Source organism: Pocillopora verrucosa, chromosome 6, assembly GCF_036669915.1.
Source record: "Pocillopora verrucosa isolate sample1 chromosome 6, ASM3666991v2, whole genome shotgun sequence".
Classification (NCBI taxonomy): domain Eukaryota; kingdom Metazoa; phylum Cnidaria; class Anthozoa; order Scleractinia; family Pocilloporidae; genus Pocillopora; species Pocillopora verrucosa.
The window spans coordinates 12,897,384-12,921,760 of NC_089317.1; the positions used below are offsets into that span (position 1 = coordinate 12,897,384).

At 37.7% G+C, this 24,377-nt stretch overlaps 1 protein-coding gene across 1 annotated transcript; it reads left to right on the forward strand.

The window, feature by feature from the left end:
• Positions 1-1,926: 1,926 nt before the first annotated feature.
• LOC131779870 (uncharacterized) lies at positions 1,927-23,639 on the forward strand. The gene is made up of 21 exons (XM_066168472.1): positions 1,927-2,236; positions 6,104-6,445; positions 7,208-7,462; positions 9,921-10,187; positions 11,754-12,047; positions 13,501-13,812; positions 17,393-17,484; positions 17,681-17,736; positions 18,055-18,233; positions 18,581-18,691; positions 18,803-18,821; positions 18,955-18,985; positions 19,602-19,905; positions 20,079-20,189; positions 20,581-20,771; positions 21,443-21,565; positions 21,802-21,872; positions 22,045-22,085; positions 22,278-22,374; positions 22,459-22,558; positions 22,959-23,639. The coding sequence occupies exons 1-21, from the start codon at positions 2,170-2,172 to the stop codon at positions 23,022-23,024; spliced, it is 3,129 nt and encodes a 1,042-aa protein (XP_066024569.1). The 5' UTR covers positions 1,927-2,169; the 3' UTR covers positions 23,025-23,639.
• Positions 23,640-24,377: the final 738 nt, after the last annotated feature.

Here is a 24,377-nt window from a genome sequence, read left to right on the forward strand (position 1 = left end):
AAAATATTGCTGGTAGAGGCCATGAAGAAAGTCGAAACGATATCTGGGAAGTGTCAGATATAAACAGAGGAAACTTTCTCGAATTACTCCATTTACGATGCAAAGACTTGCCATGGCTGCAGTCAAAACTCCAGGCGCAGCTCCAGTTGCATGCTCAGTGGACATCACCCACCATCCAAAATGAGCTACTTGCAATAGTGTCAGACCTTGTGCTTGAGAGAATCACGACAGAAGTAAGGAAGAGTGGTTACTTTGGAATCATCGTGGATGAAACTTCAGACGTCAGTAGAACCGAAGAGGTATCCTTGTGCCTCAGGTACGTTATCAATGGTGAGACAAAAGAAATTTGGTTGGTTTCTTTGCCACTACTTCTACGGAGGGGGAAGTTCTGTACGAGCTCGCAAAAACAGCCATAAATAAGCTGGATTTAAGGTTTGAAAACATTATTGCCGAATGCTTTGATGGCGCTGCGAACATGAGTGGGACTCTCCGTAATGCCCTCGGTACCATCCAGAGTCTTTACAATTTCTTACACGGGAGTACCAAGCGCTATGCGTTCTTCAAGGACATTAAAGTTCATGAAGAGGATGTTGCGCTTACATTAAAATCTTTGAGTACCACTAGATGGTCCTGTCGCTGGGCGGCGGTGAGGGCCGTGCTAGAGCAAGTGCCGAGGATAATGGAAGCCCTGGTCACTTTATCAAAGGATCGCGATCCCAAGACCTACAACGAAAGTAATTTGCTTCTCCACTCCATTTGTGACTTTGAGTTTGTTTATGGCTTGATGGTTTTGAAGCTCATTTTATCTAACACTAATAATTTGAGTAGATATCTACAGGGAGAACAGATGGATGTCATCACTGCCAAGAAGACTGCTGATGCTGTCGTTAAGACACTGAGCAATTATCGCAATGAAGAGAGCTTCACTCAGATGTAGTCACATGCTGATGTTATAGCGCAAAAAATCAGAATAGGAATCGAGGGTACGAAATTTAACTTCAGAGACGCCAAGGTGCCTCGAACCAGACCATCACGCCGACGTCAGAGCCTTACTGGCGAGACACCTGCTGCAGCGAACGACAGCTCACAACATGCGGCAAAAGACCACTTTCGTATCACAGTTTATTACACAAGTATTGACAAAGTCGTCAGTGAACTTCAATCAAGGTTTGAGGGCAATGACCAGGAGGTTTTGTGTGCATTGGGCGAAATCGTATTCAGCCATTCTCCAAGCATCAACAACATCCAAACTGTATCAAATTTCTATGGCGTGGATAGTGAAATGCTATCAAGTGAGAAGTCAATCTTTGAAAACTACGACTGCGTGGACCCATGCCAGAGAAAAAACGCAGCCGTGATGGTAAAGACCATGCATCAAAATGGTCTCTATGACATTTTACACCGCAACCTCGTGCTCTGCTGAAAGGTCTTTCAGCGCCCTTCGTCGCATCAAGACATTTTTAAGATCCACAATGGGACAAGACAGACTTAGCAGTATCGCCGTTATTAACATTGAAAGAAAGTATGCGAACAAGACAATGCAGAATGACATGCAAAGGATTCTTGACATATTTGGGTCTCGAAGTAATCGTTCTTCATACTTCTTTTAGAGCTCAAATGGTTACGCTTTATCTCTCACTTCTTGGTTTTTGTATTTTAGAAATGTTGATCTCTATTTACCGAAAATATTTGCACTATTTTGAACGCCCGTGCTCTCAAGGTATGGCGAAGAAAACTTGACGTCATGAAAGAATAATCTTGTGCATCTGTGACCAGCAAGTTTCATTTGGGCAAATTATGTTCAGCCCCCCCAAAAAAATTTTTCCCGTACGCCAATGTCGGTGCCATTGAGTCACGCTCATTCGACACATTCGTAAGTTTCACGCATATTTTACTCTGAATGGAACGTTTCTCCGAAAGGAAAGTTTCTACCATTCATGCAAATGTTCCAAGTGTATAGGTTAGATCGAGTTTTCTTCCATGAATTACACTATCCGTCATGTTGTTTAGGCAATTTTGCCGACTACGGCCGACAATTTCACGAGGGTGATCGTGACACTCGGTCCCAGTCTCAAAACGAAGAGGGGCCTTTTCTTCTATCCCTTCAAGGGACTTCCGTAAGATTTAGGCGCAACCTTCCTCAATGAAGCATCAGCAAAGGTCTATAAGATGGTGTCTTTCCGTGATCATGAAATTTACTTACTCTTTCTTCTGCTGGTAAAGTTTCACGGGTCAGGTAATTGAGAAATTTATTCTCCCGTGCAAAGGATGTTACAGTGTTTTTTACCAAGTGCTATTTTAAGCTTAGAAACCGAAAACGCCGACTCTTAATTTCTGAACGTGATGTTTGTCAAATGTATTGATGTATTTTAAATTTAAGATAGGGATTTCAATCATGTGATAAATGAAGTCTGATGCGATAGAAATCAAGAACAAAGGATTTTATGCTTCAAGTGTAACGATACCATTCTTTCAGAATGTAACATCAACATTGAAACTAAGAAGTGCACTATAATCTTGATTAGTGTTAGTCGTCTTCTTAGCCATGAGAAAAGTTCCTGTTTTGTTAGGTGGCTTTCCAATACAAACATGATGGCTATGGAAACCCAGGAAAGAGTTGCCATCTGTACCTAAACTCTCTTCCATGCCATCTATCACTCATCATAGGGAAGAGTTGTTAACAATTTTCCACTCATTATTGGTTCAAAGAATGACCTCAGGAAAAATAATTTATGCTAGCTAAGTTGAGTGTAATTTTTTCTTCAGCGAGCAATCATGTAAAGAAACTACATAATGGACTTGGTTGGATAATTGAGCTTTTCTTTGCTCAATTACCAACATGTATGAATTGTTTATTAAATTGACCAGTTTTTAGCTTTATGCACATATGGTTGTGGTATCCCACACCATCAACCATGGGCTTCTTATTTTTGTTGTATATTTACAAAAAGGTAAAGTTTTACTAAGACCAAAGTTTTCGAAATGTGTGTGTATACATGTGGGCTTCTAATATACGTGCTGAGATTTACTCCAAGCTAAATTTGAAAAAAAAATTGATTTGTAATGAACTGCACAAATTCTGATAGGTCAGATGGTTTTCCTCACAAGTGAGAAATAAGCATCTGACCAATCACAAGTCATAGATGAAATTTTCGACCAGTAAAAACAATAGTATGGGTTTTTTTGCCTTTGTGGTGTGGGGGCTTGCCAAAGTGAATGAAAGTGAACTTCAACAATGTTTGCTGGGTGCGTACAACTGTAGAATCATGACTTCAAGGTTAAAAACAAGAAGTCAGCTGTTGGTGTAAACAAGTTAAATTAATTTATGAAGATAACGTCCGAGAAAGCTGGATTTCATGAAAATTGGTGAAAATCTCTCTGATTCACCTCATGCAAACTGATCACAATCTTTGTCAAAATCTTTGCTTGATCAATTCCTGACATTCACAATCTGAGGAACTAAAGAGTATTCTCCTTCAAAATGGTACAAAAGACTTAAATTTCTAGGTTCTGACTCTGATAAGAAAGCATCACGGTCCACCTTTGCCATTTCATTTGTGCTTATGTGAATGAGCAAAAATTTATGTTTCAAATTGGTACTACTAAGAACTCCCATGATATTAACAAACGCTTTTCTATCATTTAATTTATTCCTCATTTTGTCCTTACTTAACAGTAACTGTGAATGTTGCTCCATTTTCTACATATAAAACACATACAACCCACAGTTCTTAACATTACTTAAAGTTTGCATGACTGTATGATTTTTATAGACAAAAACTTGCCTGTTCCATGCTCATTGTTTTAATCTTCACATCTTGTGAATATAAATCACACACACTCATTAAATGTTGAACCATCTATATTTCCTACATTTCCCAACCATATTTATAATCGTTTTTGGAACTCTGTTGTTTATTTTTCGTGAAAGCTGCTTTGTTTATGGAAATTTTTTTCTCATAGTCTACCACAGCAAAGCAGGAAGTCATTTTGTTGTTGTGCAATGTTTCGAGCTGAGGTGAATAGCTGGTGGCTAACCACCAGTGAGCTTGGCAATCAATTTACACAAAAGCACTGAAACAAATCCACCATAATTTTCCATTGTCTATTTATAAAATAGATTCCATGTTGTTCTGAATCTGTTCAGTAATAGATCACATGTAATGTAAAAATATGGTAAGTAAAAAAAGGGGCACATATAAAATACAGCTAAGCTTGTTCCAGGCATTCAGTTATAAAAATGGAGCAAACTAGATGCAAGAGTAGCAGAGGAGTGAAAAAGCAAGGGAAATGAGAGCACTGTTCACTATTGTGTTATGTTATACTAACTGAAAGCCTAAAACAAGCTAGGCACAGATGAGTGTGTCACTGATGTTTTTAGCATGTTCTGACATCCCCTGTGATTAATAACTGTAAAGAGCTACAGTAACCTGGAATGTATTTGTTTTATTTAATGAAGAAGCAAAAATTGTTGATGGTGACATTGCCTATGTCTTTGTCCTCCAATAGATCATAAGTACATAAGAGAACCAATCAAAATGCATGTAGAATTTAGCTTATTATATAAAACCTCATTGATCATAGAATTGAGGTCAAAGATATTCAAAGCCATAGGAGGAGCAGCAGTGTGATTTCAAAACAGTTTTGAACATTATTGTTGACATCCTTTCTATGACCAAGGTTCTAGAAAATAGAAAATTGTGGTTGATTCTTTTTTTATAATAACATTGGAATTTTTATGTCAGCCTAGTGTGCTGAAGTTTCCAGATAATCATGCACACCTGACATGGTTGATCATTGCATTGTTGTTTTTGCTGTTGTTGTTGTTTTAACTTGCGATATGTGATGACTTCAATGATTAAATACCATTAGTATAATTACTCAGGTGATTGAAGACACATGCATGCTCTTATTGGTCAAGGATTGCATCATATCTCGCTATAATCACCATGTGCGGGTGATTATAGCAAGAGCACTAAATTTCAAAATAGCTGCCTCACATTTCATCAAATGTTTGTTGGGAAGTAATAAAAACGATAGTAGAAAATTAAACTGTGAAGAGCACAAAAGATATTAAATGACTAGCAGATCACTTTATTAAACAAAGGGATGAATTTTTTGCTGATTGAATTCAAAAAGCCTCTTAAAACTGCTGGCTCATCTTGATATAGGTTATCAACACAATTGTAACAAAATCTGGACAATGCTTTCTTTATTTACAGAATTTATAACAGAATTTGAAAGCACCTGAGCAATTACTGTATACTTAAACAATTATTTGTTGAAGGTGAAGGGAAGATCAATAAATAATATTCACTCCACCTTAAGCAAATATTTCTTAATTCTTATATTCATTATTATATGTTATTTTACCTTGTTAGGGCAATGGAACATGCTAAATGTACCTTTGTTATATACGCTGTAGAACAGGGCACAAATAGGGACAGAAGAGATGCGTGTGATCTTTGATTTTTTTCTCAATTTTTAGGCATGATTTTTTCAGCACTGAACTTTAAAGCCAATAATTTGTCCTGGTCATCAAGAACACTTAAATGGTTTCTTTAATATCTGTTGTTTTCTTCTTTCATGTACATCTCATTTGTTAGGCAGGATGCTCAGATATGACCATACAACTTTTCAAAAAGTAGAAGTCAAAAGACTAGAAAATGAAATGAGTGGAATAATAAATCCCTCATTCAATGGTTTAACATACATATAATATGTGTGGACACTTGTACTTTCCATTTTCCGCCTTGATATAAAAATTTCTTCAAGCATACCACTGACTTTTGAATTTTGGAAATTCACCACTGTACACAGTTTGGAAATTAAAGTGGAACTGTCAAAAACGATTGTCAAAAGGCACAAATAGTTACACACTACTGTTGTTGAACCTTATTTTTGTGCAAATGAAAGTATATTTTGAGCTGATGGATATCAGTGAATACCAATATAGTGCATATTTACTCTTAATGTTGTTACTACTTCCACTAAAAGTGCCTCTGTGGTGCACCCTAGTTTAGCCCTTCTTCTTAAATAATAATTATCCTTACACTTGTGACTAAAGGGCTGAGAACATTATGCTTATGGTTGTCTATTTTAGGGGCTGCAGATGTGCATTTCATTAAGATACCTTCTAATCCAAGCTACTTCAACAATGGCAGTGATGCCAATCTGGTGTGGGACTACACTGATCCACTAAATAAGATTCAGTACATTATCTATAGTGTTCTGGTAGATGGTACATTTGTCAGAATGATGGTTAATGACAGTCGTGGTGTCCAAGAACATCCTAACATTCCTTCATCTTACAAAGGGAGGGTTAAAATTGAAGGAAGAGCTACACTGGTTATCAAGAACATCAACCCTGAAGACAATACCGAATTTGAATGTTCAATACGGGAAGAAGGGAACATTGCAAGTACAGTTCAGCTCATTGTGGCAGGTTTGTATTACAGACATAGCCATTAATAATCAAACAAAAATCAAATGCATTTAATTCATGTCTGTCATATTTCTGAGATCTGGAGAAAGTAAATAATAGCATAAATTTGTGCAAAACTTTTATATGCAGGGCTGAAAGTGGCTAGCTAACCCAACTTTTGGGAACAATAGTGATACACTCCTACAAACAAAAGGAGAAAGTAAATTCTACCTGTACTATGTTGTTTCTCATCAGTGAGAATTCAAAGAGTAATTGCTTTATTCTTCTGGCACCAACTACTGGGTTGCTCTGTTATGCATAGAGAACTATTATTAATATGAATACTGAGATTTTATCATGGCAAAGATGTCAATTTAAAATGGTTAGTCAGAACTAGAAGCAATCCGGCTGGTTCTATGATTTTGCTAATTCAGGGAAGGAGAATATTGCATGACCAGTCACAGGCAGTATGTGAAATTAATTTGGTGTGAAAAAAATGGCATTGCTTTTCAAGTCTTTTAAAGGGACTTGTCAAAGGGAATGGGGCCCTGCTGTACGATTTAGCTTGTGAGGAAGCTAAATTGTTCTGAATAAAGTTTGAGGCTCTTTATACTAGTTGGTTGTGGGGGACCAATGGCTGGATACTTTTGTGTATTTTATTGTAATTGGGTACATTTTAAAACTCAATCCATGTAAAATTTGCTACATGCCATATGAGCCTTATATGGCATATGGCAAATTTTACTTGTCCTGAGGTGAGATATAATCTCTTTCAACTTTCAGAGGCACCACTTATAAACCTCTCTTCAGAAGTGAAATATTACACTGAAGGATCCCCTGTCACCATGGCTTGTAAAGCTTCTGGGAAACCACTGCCAGATGTAGCATGGATTAGAAATGGAGAACTGGAAAGTTCAGGGAAGAAAGCTGCGCTTTTAAAGTTTGATAATATAAACAGAACAGATGCAGGACAATATACATGTCAAGCCAATAACTCAGCGGAAGTCACTTCCACTGACACAACAATTGTAGTTTACTGTAAGTATATTTTAACCTTAATTTTTATTTCTGAATTTACTTTATTTATAGTATGAATCCTGTATTGGGGTTAGTTACACAAAACTGATGAATCTCTACAAAAGTGTAAGGAAACAGAATTCCACCTCAAATCCTTTTCAGCTTTGTGTGCATCAGTCTCAAGTATTGGTTGAGACAATTGAATATAGGTGGAATAATTTTTCACATTATTTTGCTTTGGAGGGCGTGACAATTTTCTCACCAAGTCATTGCTTCAGTTGGACTGTGTTTAACTCAGAAAATGGCTTACAGCCATTTGTGAGTCATTGTGAAAACCCAAAATTCACTCCGTTTGACTAGTGCACAAGTCTAGCATATATTCTGATTCTGTGTGAGGGCTCTGGTTGGGGCTTCATGGAAATCCGAGGACTGGTCAAGATCCTCACTGTCAGCTGAGAAATTACACTTTTTTTACTGCATGATAGCTGAGATCAGGAGGTTGATGTCAAAATGGGCTGAAATTAAAACTACATGCCCAAGGTTTGCGCACATATTTGCATATGTGGCGCTCGTAGAGATATACTATTTGAGGACGAGAATCTATTTTAAATTTAATTACTCGTAAGCCGTGTCACCTTATACTAAATAAGCCAAATAACACAAAATTGACGGACTGTGCTATGGAGTGATCACAACCTTCACTCTTTTTTTTCATCTGAAGACAGTGAAAGGAAAGGCAAGTGCTGCGCCCGTGCAATTGATGTCCATGGTTCTTTGGTTTGGAAGGTTGTGTAACCTGCAAGCACTATGCCGTCCAGCTCTGTGAGATAATTAATGAGTGAGTTACCAGTCAACTCTGACGAGTCGTTCGAGTCGAGGCGATTGGACAAAATCTGCAACCCCCTTTCGCGGCCACTTTGCGGAAAAGTGTCTTGCAAATCGTCTTCCGGTATGACAGGTCGACATCAACTGTGACGAGTTGTTCGATACGAGTCGAATCGAGTCGATTCGACATCATCTTTAGTGCCCCTTCGTAGTTACTCGCGGAATATTTTCTAAGTTGTCTTGCAAATCGACTTCCGGTGTGACGAGTCGACATCAACTGAAACGAGTCGTTCGATTCAAGTCGAATCGAATTGATTCGACAACAGTCTCAACGACCCTTGGCAGTTACTTGCGGAATATTTTTTAAGTGTCTTCCAAATCGACTTCTGGTAAGACAGGTCGACTTTTACTGAAACGAGTCATTTGATTCGACAACGTTTTCAACAATCCTTGACAGTTACTTGCGAAATATTTTCTCAGTGTCTTGCAAATTGACTTTCGGGATGCGTTTCCATCTAATGAGAGATGGTTTATCAGATTTCCGGTATAACGGGACGCATTAACCGCGAATCGACTTCCAGTAAAACGATTTGCAAACTGCCTTTGACGAATCGTAGCGGTTTGGGTGTATTGGAAAACCCTCATTTTGGTCGTACGATCAAATTTTTCCGACTTGATGGGTTACTGTTGCAACTATTATTTTTTCAATAAGTATGGTCTACGCTGCGTGCTCTCCGCGCTCCGCTATTGAATCAGTGCAAGTCCCGTTGATTAATTCAATAATAAACAAATACCTCACGTTTTAACTTTTTGTGAAGGATTAAAATTAATTACAAACGGTTTTTAGACCGCATTTAAAGACGCAATTTTTCTACCAAAAATTCATCTCTAAACCAATATTTTGCTGGCATTTAAAGGGATTAGAGAGAGAAAGAGAGAGAGAGGATTAAAAAGTTCTTTATCGGCTTTAGGTCGTCACCCACGTCTTTGCTTCAAAATAATGCCCAGCTAGCCAAACGAAATTTTTTAAAAGGAATGGTAACGGATGACTCTGCATCTCACGATAAGTGTTGCTATGCCCTTAGGCAGAGAAAGGAAAATACGGAACGCGCTAAGAAACCATCCGATTGTAGGATTTGTTGGCGTGCCCTCTAAGAAAAAAATAAATACACCTTATTCTGGTTGCGAATTAATTTTTTTTTCCGAGCCCTGAAGAGGCGAGAGAAAATATGAGCAATCAGCAAAATTTCCGCTCATATTAGATGTTAAACTCTCAATTAATGGATTTATTATTCCACTATTATTTTCAGTTATCAGTGTTTTAATTTTAGTATGCGAATTACATCCTACGGCCTTATCTGTGTATCGTATCGGTCGTAGAAGGTGTTCTTTCTTGCTTAAAAGTTCGCTACTTAAACAGTCAAATTAAAAAATAATAATAATAAACAAAAAAATTAAAGTTTGAATCGTTCAGGGCGGCCAATATTTTACTACGTATTTTTAGCTTGTTTTAAAGTGTAATACTGTGGCATATTTTGCCGGTTTCATTACTTTATTTGGTAAAATGACACAGCATTGGAATGAGAAAGCTCATCGTATCGCTGTATCGCTGATTATTTATTCCATTGCTTATTGCCTTGGTATTTATTCTTAGACCCACCCACAATTCAAAATGTCACCACGTCATCTAAGAAGTCTTGGATTGGCCAGACAGTGACTTTGAAGTGTCTTTCTGATGGTTTTCCTACACCAACAGTCTCTTGGTACAAACCTGAAGGAAGTGAAATAAACAATGTCACAGCCAGAGAAAACAAAGTACAAGTGCCACTCAGGGGTGATCAAGATTTTGGTCATTACAAGTGCATTGCTGCCAATGGACTTATTCCATCTGATGAGAAATTGATAAAGATAAGTCAGATAAGTAAGTTAATGAGATTCGTGTATTTTTATTTAAAGAAAACTATATATGAATTCAGCATTTTCTTTTGCCTTTTTGCTCATTATCACTGTTTCAGTTGTATTAGAAGTAAAAGCCAAATGTTCTTACAAAGTATTGGACAGAGTAACTCATTCACTTTGTACATCTCATTCGTTAGTTTAACATTTGATGTGTGCAGATATTTTGCAAGGCCCATAGGCGTGAGGAAAAAAATATAAGCTTATGTTAAACCATCTAGTAAGGGATTTATCATTCTTTCATTTACTAAAAATTTGTCCGCTTAGTTTTCGACATACATCTTACGGTCTTATCTGAGCGTTCCATTCGCATTTTTTCCATCTTAAGCAGCATTAGACCTTCACATATATAACTTCCAACAGTAGACTAAACACTCCAGCATTGTATTAACGCGCTTCATTTAAGAAACGCTGTTGTAGTTGCGGTTGTTCAAAGCGGTTAAAACTAATATACAAACAAAGAAAAGAACGTCACAAAGTGAACTAAAATGCAACGGAAAGATGGACGAAAGCAACACTTACATTTGTTAGGAGCTGGGAAAAAAAAACTGCACTGGAGCGGCCACGAACTGTAATGTGAAATCTGGCTGCCGTAGGGCGAAAAGTGACCGCTTGGAAATGGCAAGCGAAAAAAGACTGACCCGAAGAGGCTTACACGTCCTTTAGATAGTAACAAATATATTACAATAAATTACTCAACTAACACGCTAAAATACATTCCGCACACACGACGAACTAACATACAAAAATCCCAAAGGGCAAAAACAAAAGACGCTAATAAACGGGCGTTTAGTTCTTTACAACATATTTTTCGCCTTCGTTACCCCAATGAGGTAGGACAGAATATTACTGGAATTATGCTGGATATAGTTAGCCCGATCTTTTAGTGAAAAATGCACCCATATTTGTTTAAAAAAAATTTAAAGTAAACTGACAGCACCTTGCCCTTTGGTAGCATTAAACACGTTACAAAAGAGCATTAAACTTCAGGCAGATTGATGACATCTTCACATGCGAGTATCCTTAGGAAACTTCCTCAACCATGGACTATCAATTGTTCTTCTTTTTATTAACCCTTGGCTGAATTTATCCGGTAGCTACATTTATATTCATTAATTACAGGTTAACGCACTCAGCGAGTGAACTATGGGGATTTACCTGCACGAGTTCACTGACAATGAACGAGAAATTTTCAAAGCCTCGTGCGGTTTTGAATACTCCGATTTCATTGTTTGTGAACGAGTACAGGTAAATAATGATAAATCACGAGCCATGAGTACGTTAACATTTTTATTATTCAAATTGAATGCACTGCACAAAGAAACACTGCATTGAAACCACTATCTACAAGGTAAACTAAGACATGGTGCAATGGCAATAGTGTGTTGAATTTACACCACGGCTATTATACCACGAAATTCGAAGATTGTATGAAAGTTGAATAACAAACTGTGAGAAGAAGTGGACTTGCATTCATCCTTAGTGTTGTGACAAAACTCAAAATAATCTCTTTTCTTATGACACTATGTAGAGAAACCAGGGAAAGCATCCATCAACTCATCAGAATCAGTCATTCAAGCAACTTCTATAATAATACAATGGACTGCACCAGCTGATGATGGAGGAAGTCAGATTACAGGATTCCAAATGATCTTACAGAAGGATGAAACTGAGATAAAAAAGGTTAATATCACCGATCCTGGGACGACAAGTTATTCGTTTCGTGGTTTGGAGAAAGATACCAACTACACAGTGAAACTTTTTTCCAGAAATGTTGTATTCGAGGGAGATCCTACTGTATGGAACATTAGGACCAAGTTTGAAGGTGAGGAATCAAAAGTGATGTCGTGACTGAGCACTTTCCACCAGTCATTTTTTCCCTAACTTAGATTTGTTGTGAGTAACCCAGTTTTAGCAATGTTATCTGCTTGCCGCATTATAAGATTTTGGATTTTCAGCGTTTGTCCCCTCCTTAGTGGCCAGTTTTCTTTCCCTTTGTGATAATTGTTTTAGAGGTACGTGCGTTTGAAGAAGCATAATAAAAGTAATGAACCTAGCTGAGAACAATAGACAACCTACGCGGTTACGTTCCGTAAATGCTACCTGATTTATCAAGTATTGTTTGCCTTGTCGTTTTTTTTTTTTTATTTTTTTTTATTTTCTAATGTTCAGGTCTCAAAATCTGTTATGTGAATCAGCAACAACAGCCGCTAGAGAGTGATCTTTAGGTTGGATGCATTTTTCCTAAACTCTTACCGGCCATATTCAGAACGCCCAATAACCAACTATCCCTTTAGGCCGTGAGACGATTTCCACACATCGTTTGACCAAAGAATTGAAGTTGGAAGAAATGGGCCTTTCATGAAAATCGCTTTTAACATGCAAATATTATGGGGAAATCTCGTCAAACAGTGTGTGGACGGCCTCGAAGAGTCCTCCGTATATATTTTCTTTAAGATGAGAAATAGCTTGTTTTCATTTCGCAGGGATAAGCCCAAACCAAAACAGTTAAGGTTGCCGTTTTCAAGAAAGTTTCTTTCGAATCTCATTCGGCACATATCTCACTCAACAAAAAAAGTATTGTGGGAACAGGTGTGAACTTAGTAACTGAAGTTGAGCAGCCGTAACATGGCAATGAAGTTCGTCACACCTGTTATCCCTTAAGCGCTTCTTGTCATTGCCTCGACTGGCAACCCCCCTGGAAAAAAAAAGTTTGTTGTCTCGGCGGAAGAACCCGCGCCAGCTTATGTTTGCAGAAGAAGAATCGTAGGTCTGGACGCTCAAATGGCTCGAGAAGCGGAGCATGCGCACTCATTTTTGCGCTGTGACATTGCAAAGTGCTTGTACTAAGTCATGCGCGATGTCAAACTTTGAAAAGCAGAATATAGTTGTACACGAACTGAGAGCCTTTCTGTAATTACGTGACACAAACGAATAGCGAATTGCGACGTCATCTATGCATCGGTCTTTCATTTGATCTCGTGTAAATAGCAATTAAATACCAGTAGAAGTCAGTGTATCGATCAAATTCACCTTGTAAATGCAGTATTTGTTTTAGGCAATAACCGACCATCATTTTAGGCTTCTCATTGTCGCTTCATCTCAATACTTAACTTAATTTTGCTTGCCATACACTATCGTTTCAAAAATATCCCAAAAAAATCCTCGACCAATTTACAGATTATTTAATCATTGATAATGGTGTGACCAGGTTTGTAACAAGAAGTTGTATAATTATTGAAAATTTCACGCTGTTCGTGTTGTTGACATCAATCTAGGAGCCCCAGATGTGGTCGAAATAGACGAACTGCCAGATGAAACAACAGAAGATACAATTACCCTAAAGTGGAAGGAGCCAGAAAGTAATGGAAAAGTTATTACCATGTATACAGTGTACCAAAGAGTAGTGACTGATGGGAAAGTTGGACAGTGGACAGAAATAAAGAAAATCAGAGATGTTTCTGTGAGAGAATTGAAAATAACGTTGGAGAGAGGAAAGGTGTATCAGTTTGCTATTACTGCAACTAATGAGCTTGGTGAAAGCCTAAAACAAGAGAAAGCAAATATCCAGCAAGTCAAAGCAAAAGAAGGTATGTTCAAATGAATCTTACTTTCCCCTATCAACGGTTTATCCTTTTCTTTACTTAGTTTTCAAGCACTCTCCGTGTCATCAACATTGAGGTTTTTACGGGTGAATTCTTCGCTTGCAAGAACCTGAATCAACGAGAACAATTTTACTTACGTCGCAGGTGATATTTGTATGCCAACTGCAAATATATAGCATATCTGTTAACTGTCATTGGCTGGCACACACAGATATTTTAAGTAGTTTACTGACACATGCTGATCTGAATCTGGAAAGAGAAGTCTGCAACACTTTCGTTTTGTCTTCTCACATTTAAATTAACCGCTTTTTTCTTTTCTTTGCCGTCATCAGTTAGTTGATGCCTCTCTCCCGCAAAAAAAAAATTCACACTCCCACACTGAATTCCGAGAACTCTTCTGTCATTTTCACCACCACTGCACTTTACTCTTCATATCGATGAAAGCGACTTCGCACTAAGCTTCCTCTGCGCACCGTAATTTCGACACCAGATTACTGAGCCGCAAGAACTCAGAAGTGGCCTGTTGTCGGCGATTTCGCTTTAGCTTAATTAAGAATGTATGATCACGCTGCCTCACGCAGAGAGGTTGTCAATCTTTTCAGAGATTTTCTTCGGTGAAGCTATAGAGCGTGACACAAACTTCCTGTCTCAAGGTCATGAAGGGGTCTTCATTTCCTTAGGTCTTAGGTCCTAGTTTTCGGGGACTTTCGTTTTCGCTACAAGCGTAGTTCGCTTTCTCTTTGTTGTTGACCTCTTTTTAGTCTGTTTTCTGGAGCTCTTTCAACCTTCTCACGTTGGTCTTCGCATGATATTCGCCATTTTACTTCAGCCTTTTCTTGTTCTCTATCGTCTTCCCCTCACTGTGTTCTACCTATTCTTCGCCCTATCAAACCCATTTTGCGTTTTTCTCGACTCGCTCCACGTCTTTTCAGTTCTTTCTCTCTAAGGTCGCTCTCTCTCTCTCTCTCTATTTCCAGTCTATTTTCACTCGAGATCCTTTCTCCATGAACTTGAACTGTCGTAATTTCTTCCGTTTGGAAAAGCTTTAGCTCTGAGTATCGTTGCTTTGCAAGTTCATTAGAGATTGCAAAATACCAAGAATCACTTTTCAACAACAACCTCACCAGTATGATTTCCTGCTCAAAACACGGGTTGCAAATTCTTTCCTTGCGCTGCTTCACACCCTCTAACCAACATGAAGCCTTTCTAGTTTTCTACAAACATCTTTGAAGTCGAGTCTAAAGTCTCTTGTCGTTATCAAGATTGAGATGAGATATTCTAGCTCTAGCTTGTCTTCGTTTAAATCAAACTTTAGCAGCGCATGAAACAGATACAAGACAAATTTCATATTTCAGCGGCCAGACTTGCCATGATCATTGAAATTTGGTTTAATGAGGACAATCATGAAACACGAATAATCAAAAGAGAAGAATTGAGAAAATAACAGGTTGAAGTGACTATTCTTTTTAATTTAATACAATTATCGGGGGAGTTTGGCGACATAAAGAGAAGACATAAGAGAAGCCCGTACGTTTCTGTATTGTTTCACTGACTCATTGTTCTCACTTATACCCTATTAATCGACCGGTAATCTCTTAACTGGAAGTTGCTTACGGTCGTTTCTTTAAAACTCTAACTTATTTTCCCAAACCAAAGTTCACAATAACGCTAAATGAAATATCATTTCAACCGACGCCTACATCATACACGACATCTGAAGAAGAAAACGTTATTTATCCTGAACCTGTGCGCACTCTGATTGCCTTTCATCATGATCGCAAAAGAAAAACTGAAGCCCCGTTTAAACGGTCAGGATAGTTGACGATAGTTTCAACTATCAAGCGCGTTTGAACACGAACTATCATGCTCTATCATCGCATTTCATCAAATATCATGTAGTTTGGACATGTTCAAATTCGACATGATAGTTAATGATAGTTTTTGCTGTTTGAACGAGAGGAAGATAGTGAATGATAGTGGTTAGGTCAGCAGTTTTGCCAAAAACGGGCTCAAACCGAAATGGTAAATGGTAAAATGATTAAAATAGCCGCCAAAATTCCCCAGAATGTCTCGTAGTTAATTCTCATCATTTCCTGGTAGGCTTCAGTATCTTTAACTTGTAATTTCTTGACTAAAATTTCAAATGTCACTGAAATTGCTGACCTCAGCGTGCACCATATTTGTGTACAATTACGCGATCTCATTGGGTGGTATTTTGTCAACTATCATCGACTATCATGAACCGTTTGAACACAAACTTGATAGTCAATGATGTGAATGAAAGTTGAAACTATCATTCAGTTGTCTATCATCAACGATCGCGATCGTTTGAACGGGGCTTAAGTCATTTGCATCCTGTTGCAGTCGAGTGAACATCTTTGATGGAAGAGGGAATAGCGAGAAATGTATGTAATGGGAATTCACTGTCTGTTGCCGCTCTTCCTTTAAAAAGGAAAGTTAAAAAGTATTGAAGGGCCTGTGGGCTCCCGTCATTCTTCCGCGAACAAATTCGTTCTTAGGAGGAAACCAAAGAGATTCTGAAAGAATCGAAACAGCAGTCTTGCTTAAGAATCTTCACGAACGGCAGCAATTACACTCTCAGCCGATGGCTGTGTGAATAATACCGAATTCAGAAATTACATTCCTAGACGGGACTTATTTATAATGACAGGGAATCGACCCTTGACATGCAAATGTATTACAAAGAGATAGAGTCACCCACTAGGCGTAAATAGGGGGCTGAAATCTGAGGTCGCTACTATCCACCAGAGAAGAACTCGATTATTTTTTAACTGCTGTCAATTACTTTCATCCAGCTCTAAAATAGATCTGGGAAATTTCTGACACCTCTTTGGCTTCTCTACAAGTCAAAGTTAACAGATGACGGTCTATGCATTAGTGGGTGTGCTGCAGACCCACGGAGTCTCATGGTTTTGTCATCTTCAAATCCATTACATGTCAAGAATACCATTCCTTATTCTCAGTGTCTTAGGCTTCATTGCCTATATATTGACAGTTCTGATTTTTCAAGAAATCAGAGGCAATATGCCAGTTCTTCAAAAACCCGTGGCCATCCTACCTTTGTCATTCAAGGGAGTCTTTAACAACTGATCGAATGTCGGCAATCCACAAACGTCACAGTAGGAAGAGAGTGATCGTATTCCATATTAGCGGCACAATCACGCAATAAGACCTGTCCTTCTAACAAATTTAAATAACTTCAAAATGATCCAAAAACTGGTATATTATTTTTGCGTAAAACGGACAACTGTTTGGTCAGTATAATGTTAAGACTGGCTCTACCGATGTCATCTATTTCATAACTTGCGGTTATTTCAAAAAGTTATACTTCGGCGAAAAGGAAGACGACTAGGGGAACGATTCTGAAGACACCATCGTGACACAAAATACAAGAAAAACAATATCTCTCAAATTGGCCTCCCATTCGTACGTTTTATGTCAGTGTTCTTTTTAAGTAAAGGCTTTATACATGAGTTCAAATGATAATTCTTGTGCAAACAAACAAACAAAAGTTCATTTTGAGTCGTATTTTGTTTTTCCCCAGTTCAAACAGTAAGCACAGAAGTTTACCTGACAGCGACAATACAGGAGAACTGTAGCAGACGTTCGGAAGTTGCTGCGAAATTTCCAGAAATGGTTAGATAATCTACTTGATCCATATACTGGAGTCTAAGGAATACTGCCATGAGATTTATCATGAAAAGTGAATCTTAATCAATCTGTTCTTGAATCAAATCCTAATATTTCTGTTAAAAAAATAAGATATTCTGAACGATCTTCAATATGTGACAAGCATTTGAATATACGTTTTTTCTTCATATGTCCTTTTTAGGCCTGTCAAATTGCCTTCAGGTTTGGCTGCTCATCCGCAAACACTGTGAACACCAGGTAAGGTACAGTTTGTTGTTCTACACTGAAACAACAAATGCAAACTCAAATTTGCTTTCTAGTAGGGGGAAAGGAGCTTTATTTCAATGTGTTATATTTTATCTGTAAAAGTGTTTTTTTTGCTCTAGCAAATCTTATTTAATACAAGATAATTTATGTTTGAAGTATATTGTCTTTGATATTGTCTTTATCTACCTTGGTGTAATACATTGGTTAAATCTCGATATATTTTAACACTTAAAAATCACCAAAGTTCGAACGTGTGCGATGATAATCTTTGCTCTCTCTCTCCCTCCCCCCCCCCCCCCCCTTATCTAGGTGTGGCAGTGTTGTTCTTGACTTTATGATGAGGTTCAATCAAACTGTAGTCGTCAGCAATGTTTTGATTGTCCTGTCGGATGCTGCAAGGCAAGACAAATTCAGAGGTTTTAAAGTCAATCCAGACTCAATTAAACAAGTTTTATTACCCACAGATGGCTCGGAAAGCACAGCAAAAGGTAAATTTTACAAAGACATTGTTCAATGTTTACACGTATTCTTCCGAAGATGGACTTTTTATAATTGTATTCCGTATCTATTTAATTAAACAACTTATTCTGTGACTGATACACTTCCAAGTTTTTGTTTTTTTCGGTGTTGTTTTATTTAATTAAACAAAGTCTTACTCTTAAAAATTATTTTAGAGAGAGTAACACCTAACTCTTCCTTCGTACCAAGCCAATTAGAGTCAACGTTTTCCGGTCACGAACCTATGCTATGTAGTGAGAGCAGTGTATCGACCAGGATCAGTGTAAATGTTGTTTGAATGTTATTTCATCAAGCTTTGCAAAATGAATCATTTTAGGTCCTGAGGAATGTAACTGCCCATCCAACAACGTCTTGTTGGCCGTAATTGGGGTTCTTGCCTTCACAGTCCTTCTTCTAATTATTTACATAATCTGGCTACATAAGAAAGGTAGGTAAAAGAATCATAATCTATGTTTAGCTGCAAGATTCTTTTTCACGCAAAAGCAAATTTTTACTCACGTTTACATCATTTGTATTTTTTCCTTTCGTTCTTTTTCAGGCGCTGTAGGGAAACAGAGGTAAGAATTTGCTGCTAGTTGGATTGTGTCGATGTAATGTGCCCGATATGGTTTCATCTTAACACAAAACTCCAATAAAAACTGATGAAATTCTTAGCGTTTTATGATTATTTCTATGCTTTCTCAATTGTAGGACTTATGAAGATGAGAGACGTGTTTACGACGTAAGTAAATGAGAGGGAAAAAATTTGTAGTTCTACATAAAAAAAGCATATTGCATCAGTGGCAGATACAATGAAATAAAAGAGGAAGTTAGGCTCAATAAGGTCTTTGTCCTGTGATCATGTCCTTTACCAAGCCACTCCATGGATTTTCCTTCGATTGTCCCTGGTTCAACCGCTTGGTTTCACTTCACAGATCGCTAGTTGGTCTGCACCCGGTTGATATTTGCTTTCTAAATAATAGATTTCGTGCATTTTGGCCGTCGTATTTTCTTGATGCCTTATTTTCTAAACGTGAGTTTAGGAACTTGGTACTGCAAGAGTTGTTTCGTGCGTTTATTTGTCAAAATATTGGACTACCAATCGACAATCTTCCCGTTGCAGTTTGTAGCTTCGACGAATATGCTATGAGTCTCGATCACTCTATTGGACATGATAATTTCAAAAGCAGAGAACAAAATGTTAGTAATAACAATGACAAGAGGTTATAAACTATTTATAATCTCTTATCATGGAAGAATATAAACATTTGTCCGATAAAAAAGGGTGAACTGATTTTTATAACCATGAGGTACTTTTTACTGGGATTAATAACCTTAACAGTGTGTTGGTTTAATAGAATGAAACATTATTAGAAGATATCGAACCAAGTCTACCTGATTCAAGAAAACTCACCCAGCCTCATGCGGAATACATGGATCTCATAGAAGTCAACAAAGATGATAGAAAAGCACAAAGCGCCCCTCCAGGTGCTGATTACGTGCCTCTTCATCCATTAACACGCTGCTGGGAAGTTCCAAGACATTACGTGACCATAGAAAAAATCATTGGTAAAGGTGCTTTTGGTCAGGTTGCCAAGGGAACAGCAGTAGGACTTCGAGGGAGTCCAGAAACGACCACAGTGGCTATTAAGATGCTTAAAAGTGAGCTCTTGTACTGTTAATTGAATGAGTCTTGGCCTACAGACATTCAGGAAATGTTACCGGGTTACTGTAATTATTTAGCTATTTGCCATTTCATAAGTTACGTTGTTATTCCGACATTTCGCATATTATTCCCGTTAACCAAATTTTACTCCTTGTTTTTAATGCTCCAGCAAACGCTACTGAATCGGACAAGAGAGATCTGATGAAAGAACTTGACACAATGAAGCAGCTGAAACCACATCCTTACGTCATTAAACTTCTGGGATGTGTTACTGAATCTGGTATGCTTTGGTTATGCGGGTCTAATTTTGCTGTACACATTTTTCTTATGATTTACTTTGTAACGCTTTCTCGTCATTGATAATTTGCCTCAGTGGAAGGGTGACCGCTTCGCAATTTTATCTTATTTTAGCCAACACAGACGTTCCTGGATTTACTGATAGACTAAGACCGAATATTTGCCACTGAACAGATTATTCTGTTGTAGAAGCAGAAACACTTTTTGTAAGGGAATAATTGGTCTGTACTTTCTTATGAGACCGTCGCATAGTTTTTCTTGTTTTCATGCGATTTCTTCAAACGTGTTGACCATGACTGGGCTATTCATCTATTTCAATTACTGCTTTTTTTTAAAGAAAGTAACATATCAATTAAATTGTTTAATTTCTTCAGAACAGCTGTTGGTTTTGATTGAATATGTGCCTTTTGGAGATCTGCTGGGTTACCTGAGAAAGAGCCGTGGATTAAAAGACACTTACTACAAAGACCCGGATATCAAACCACAAACAAATCTGACGTCACAGCAGCTGATGAAGTTTGCTTGCCAAATTGCTGATGGAATGAGTTTCTTGTCCGCAAAATCTGTAAGTTAAAAACACAATAGACAAACAATTCTAAAACCTTCTCGTAAGGTCTATCGTCATGTTAAGCTCTGTCTGGCATGGAATATTATGTCTTCACAAGATCACGCCTGGGAGATGCAGACGTATTCTTACCGTCTTGTCGAGGCTATTTCTTTAGGGCCAGGAACCCTCCCAATTTTGACATCATCATATAAGTTTTATTTCAATGCGAGAATGGCGATATTTGTGCATCGTTGCAAGTGTACCCCATCGAAATAAAATATCTGGGTTTTTCTCGTGAGAGCAAAGGCAGAGACGTGAAGGAATAGGATCTTTTAAGATATTCAGCTTAAACTGAGTGTACAACAAATCTCCATTTTAGTGACAAGGAAGAAAAGGAATTAAAACTTCAACTTAAAAAATAGAAGCTAAACTGCTTCATTACAGAATCCTATTTCGATTAAAAAGTTAAGGTAAGCGTTCTTTGAAATGACTACGTATTGCAGAAATAAAGTATGGAATATGGAAGCAGTTATTGTAGTAGTTTTAACTTTCTGCCATCTGGAAGAAAAAGAAATACACACACCATATTATGTTGCTAGATATTTCTATTTTCCTCTCTGAACCATTTCATTTCAGTTCTTTTTCTTCTACAATCGCTAATTTTTGCTGTTACATCAATTCTTTCTTAGATCATTCACCGAGACCTTGCGGCCCATAATGTGTTGGTTGGACAAAAGGAAATGTGTAAAGTGACAGACTTCGGAATGGCCAGAGATGTGCAGCAGGAAAATATTTATGAACGAAAGACAAAGGTAATCAAGAAAAAGGGGAGGGGAGGGCGGTATCACATTTCGTTCAGTTTAGTGATCTTTGACAATCATTGTTGTGGTTGAGCTGATATATTCCTGACTTCGATCATGAATTCCTTGGGACCCTAATGAAACTATCAGCCATGCGTATACGAGTACAATTTAAATATCACTATTTTTGACTACTTGCTTCCTATAATTCTCGAGCCGTTTCACAAAGTGATATTTAAAATCTTTAGGGCCGTCTTCCCGTGAAGTGGACAGCTTATGAGGCCTTATTGTATGGTAAATATACCACCAAAAGTGACGTGTAAGTATACCTGATTATAACCCGTAGCAGTTTAACAAAAATTTTATCAATTTTAATCAGGACTTGAATTCTAGTGATGCTTTGTCAAAGAATACATTTATTTTATTCGTCGTATATACTGTTTATGTCTATAGTCACTTAATTTATATTCGTTTGATTTGTCTTTCTGCAGATGGAGTTATGGAGTTCTGTTATACGAGATTTTCACCATAGGTAACATCGAATGGAATTTTATGAGGCTCTGCAGATGTTTTTTGCTTTATACCATGTTTAATTAAACAATGTATCGTGTTCAGTCAGACAAACGTAATGAGCTTCAAACTACATCTAGTGACAAAGGTGGTGTTTCATTGAAGGTCGTTTTTTTGTCACATTTATATTTCGATGGTCTTGTGGTTCTTCCAGGCGGTTCACCTTACCCACGAATGGATGGAAGAAAAATTGCAAACTTACTCCAGGATGGATACAGGATGCCTAAACCACAACACGTCGATGAAAAATTGTAAGTTTCTTTATTTACTTGTTCTCCCTCGCCGTACAAGGAAACATTCTTTAAATCTTTAACGGATTATTTGAATAATACCAGGTATCAGATCATGATGAAATGCTGGAAGAATGACCCAGACGCAAGACCAACTTTCACTGAATTGAAAAATCAGCTTAAGGACATGGAAACCCTACACAAGGTCAGAATTTTTATCAATATGAAAGTTTTTTTTTCACGTAAGACCGACTGGCTTAGGCTTAGCTAATTAGGGTTAAACGTAACAGCATTGAGCCTAAATAGCGTAGTAATATGTACTCATCTCTGTACTTTTTACGAAGTTTTTACTGAAGCTAGCACTCCACGAAAAACATCAAAGAAGTGAACTTGAATGTCTCAATGACAATTAACACTTGATGGTTATTTAAAAGATCATAGGATGATTACAAAACTGCATTGAGACGCACAAAGAGTAGCAGACGACGACGCCATAAAATACTTCCTCCTTGAATTTGTTTTGGTGTGAAAACCTGACCACTCATGAGGATAACCACTTAAAACTTTTTTAATGATGCTGATTATTATATTATTTTTCTCTGCAGAAGCTAATTGACATGAAAATGTACGACAAGCAATTGTATGCAAACGTCGAGGATTTAACAGTGTAGTTAGATACACGTCCACGGTGTATGACTGGCTAACATTTTGAACACTTCGCCTAGACAAGTTTCAGGGATTAATCATCGTTTCCTTACACGCTTACTTGGTAGAAATAGCCATGTTGCGTTTAGCAGTTAGGCTGGAACGTTGTAATACAATGGACTTTATATTCTTAAAAGCTGAAACGCTTTTATAAGTTTACTGATAAAGTTTAATCTCATTTTCTCTTTAACATATTAAGTACTTACATATATGCCTCGACACAAGCGTTTGAGTTCAGCCTATTTTCTGGCTCAATTCTGAGGTGATGATGAGATCTCGCTCTGTTGTGTACAATTTTAATAAATTGCTTAAAAAAATTTTGCCGCAAAACCCGCTTGTTTTTAGGAAAGCTAATCGTGCGCATAAATTGCTTTCCCCAAGACCGCCTTTACTTGCGATACCAACTCGAAATACTTTTATACGGAATTCTAATCAAAATTATACTTGGCACATTACTTCTGCAAGAATGTTTGTTGTTTGGCCTAACAGGCCGATAGTTTTCGCGTACTAGATACTATTGCTCAACGAAACTGGTCGTAGGTACGGGTTGAAGTCTTTTTTTCTTGGATACGTTGCTAATGTAATAACTTTAATTTTTTTTTACATAATAAAAGTGTTGAAAAGTTCTGAGTTGACTCTGTCTGCATGATGATACCGTACGCGAGTTCACATCTTTCTCTCCACGACATTGATCTAATATATCTTGACCCATCTCTCTAGATCTCTCCTTTGAAGGAAGGACAAAACCAAACCAAAGTAACATAGCTTCCCGAAGTGCAAAAAATCGCTTGTACGTGTTTCAGGAGACTTACATCCAAGAGACCATGTTCTCCTGTCACTCTCAGTAGAGGTTAAGTTAAGAGTCCATCAATCTTACATAATTATAAACTAGGTTTCCTTTTGGTCAAAACCCTTCTTTCCTGCTGATATGAATAATTGCACTAGAAACAGTACCTAATATGAAAATAACCCCTTTAGTCTGGAGTAGAGGATACCTGAGGAATAGTCTTAACATTCAAATGAAGGAGAGTTTAGCGTCTGTTTGGAAATATTCCCTGACGTTATTTTGTTTCTGAGGGCAAAATGATACTTCAGCATACAGAGGAGAGGGGGTGAAATGGAGGGGGGAAGGGGGGGGGGGGTGGTCGTAGCTTTGCAAAATAAATTCACCGAAATTTTTATATATAATTTTTTGAAGGCTTTTGCTGAGAAGAAAATGAGTTTTATCCTAACATTTCTGCAAATGTCGAACTATGTCAAATTTGCTATTCTAAACGACATCACGAGTCCACCCCTGATGCAAAGATTGTGTCCTTGGT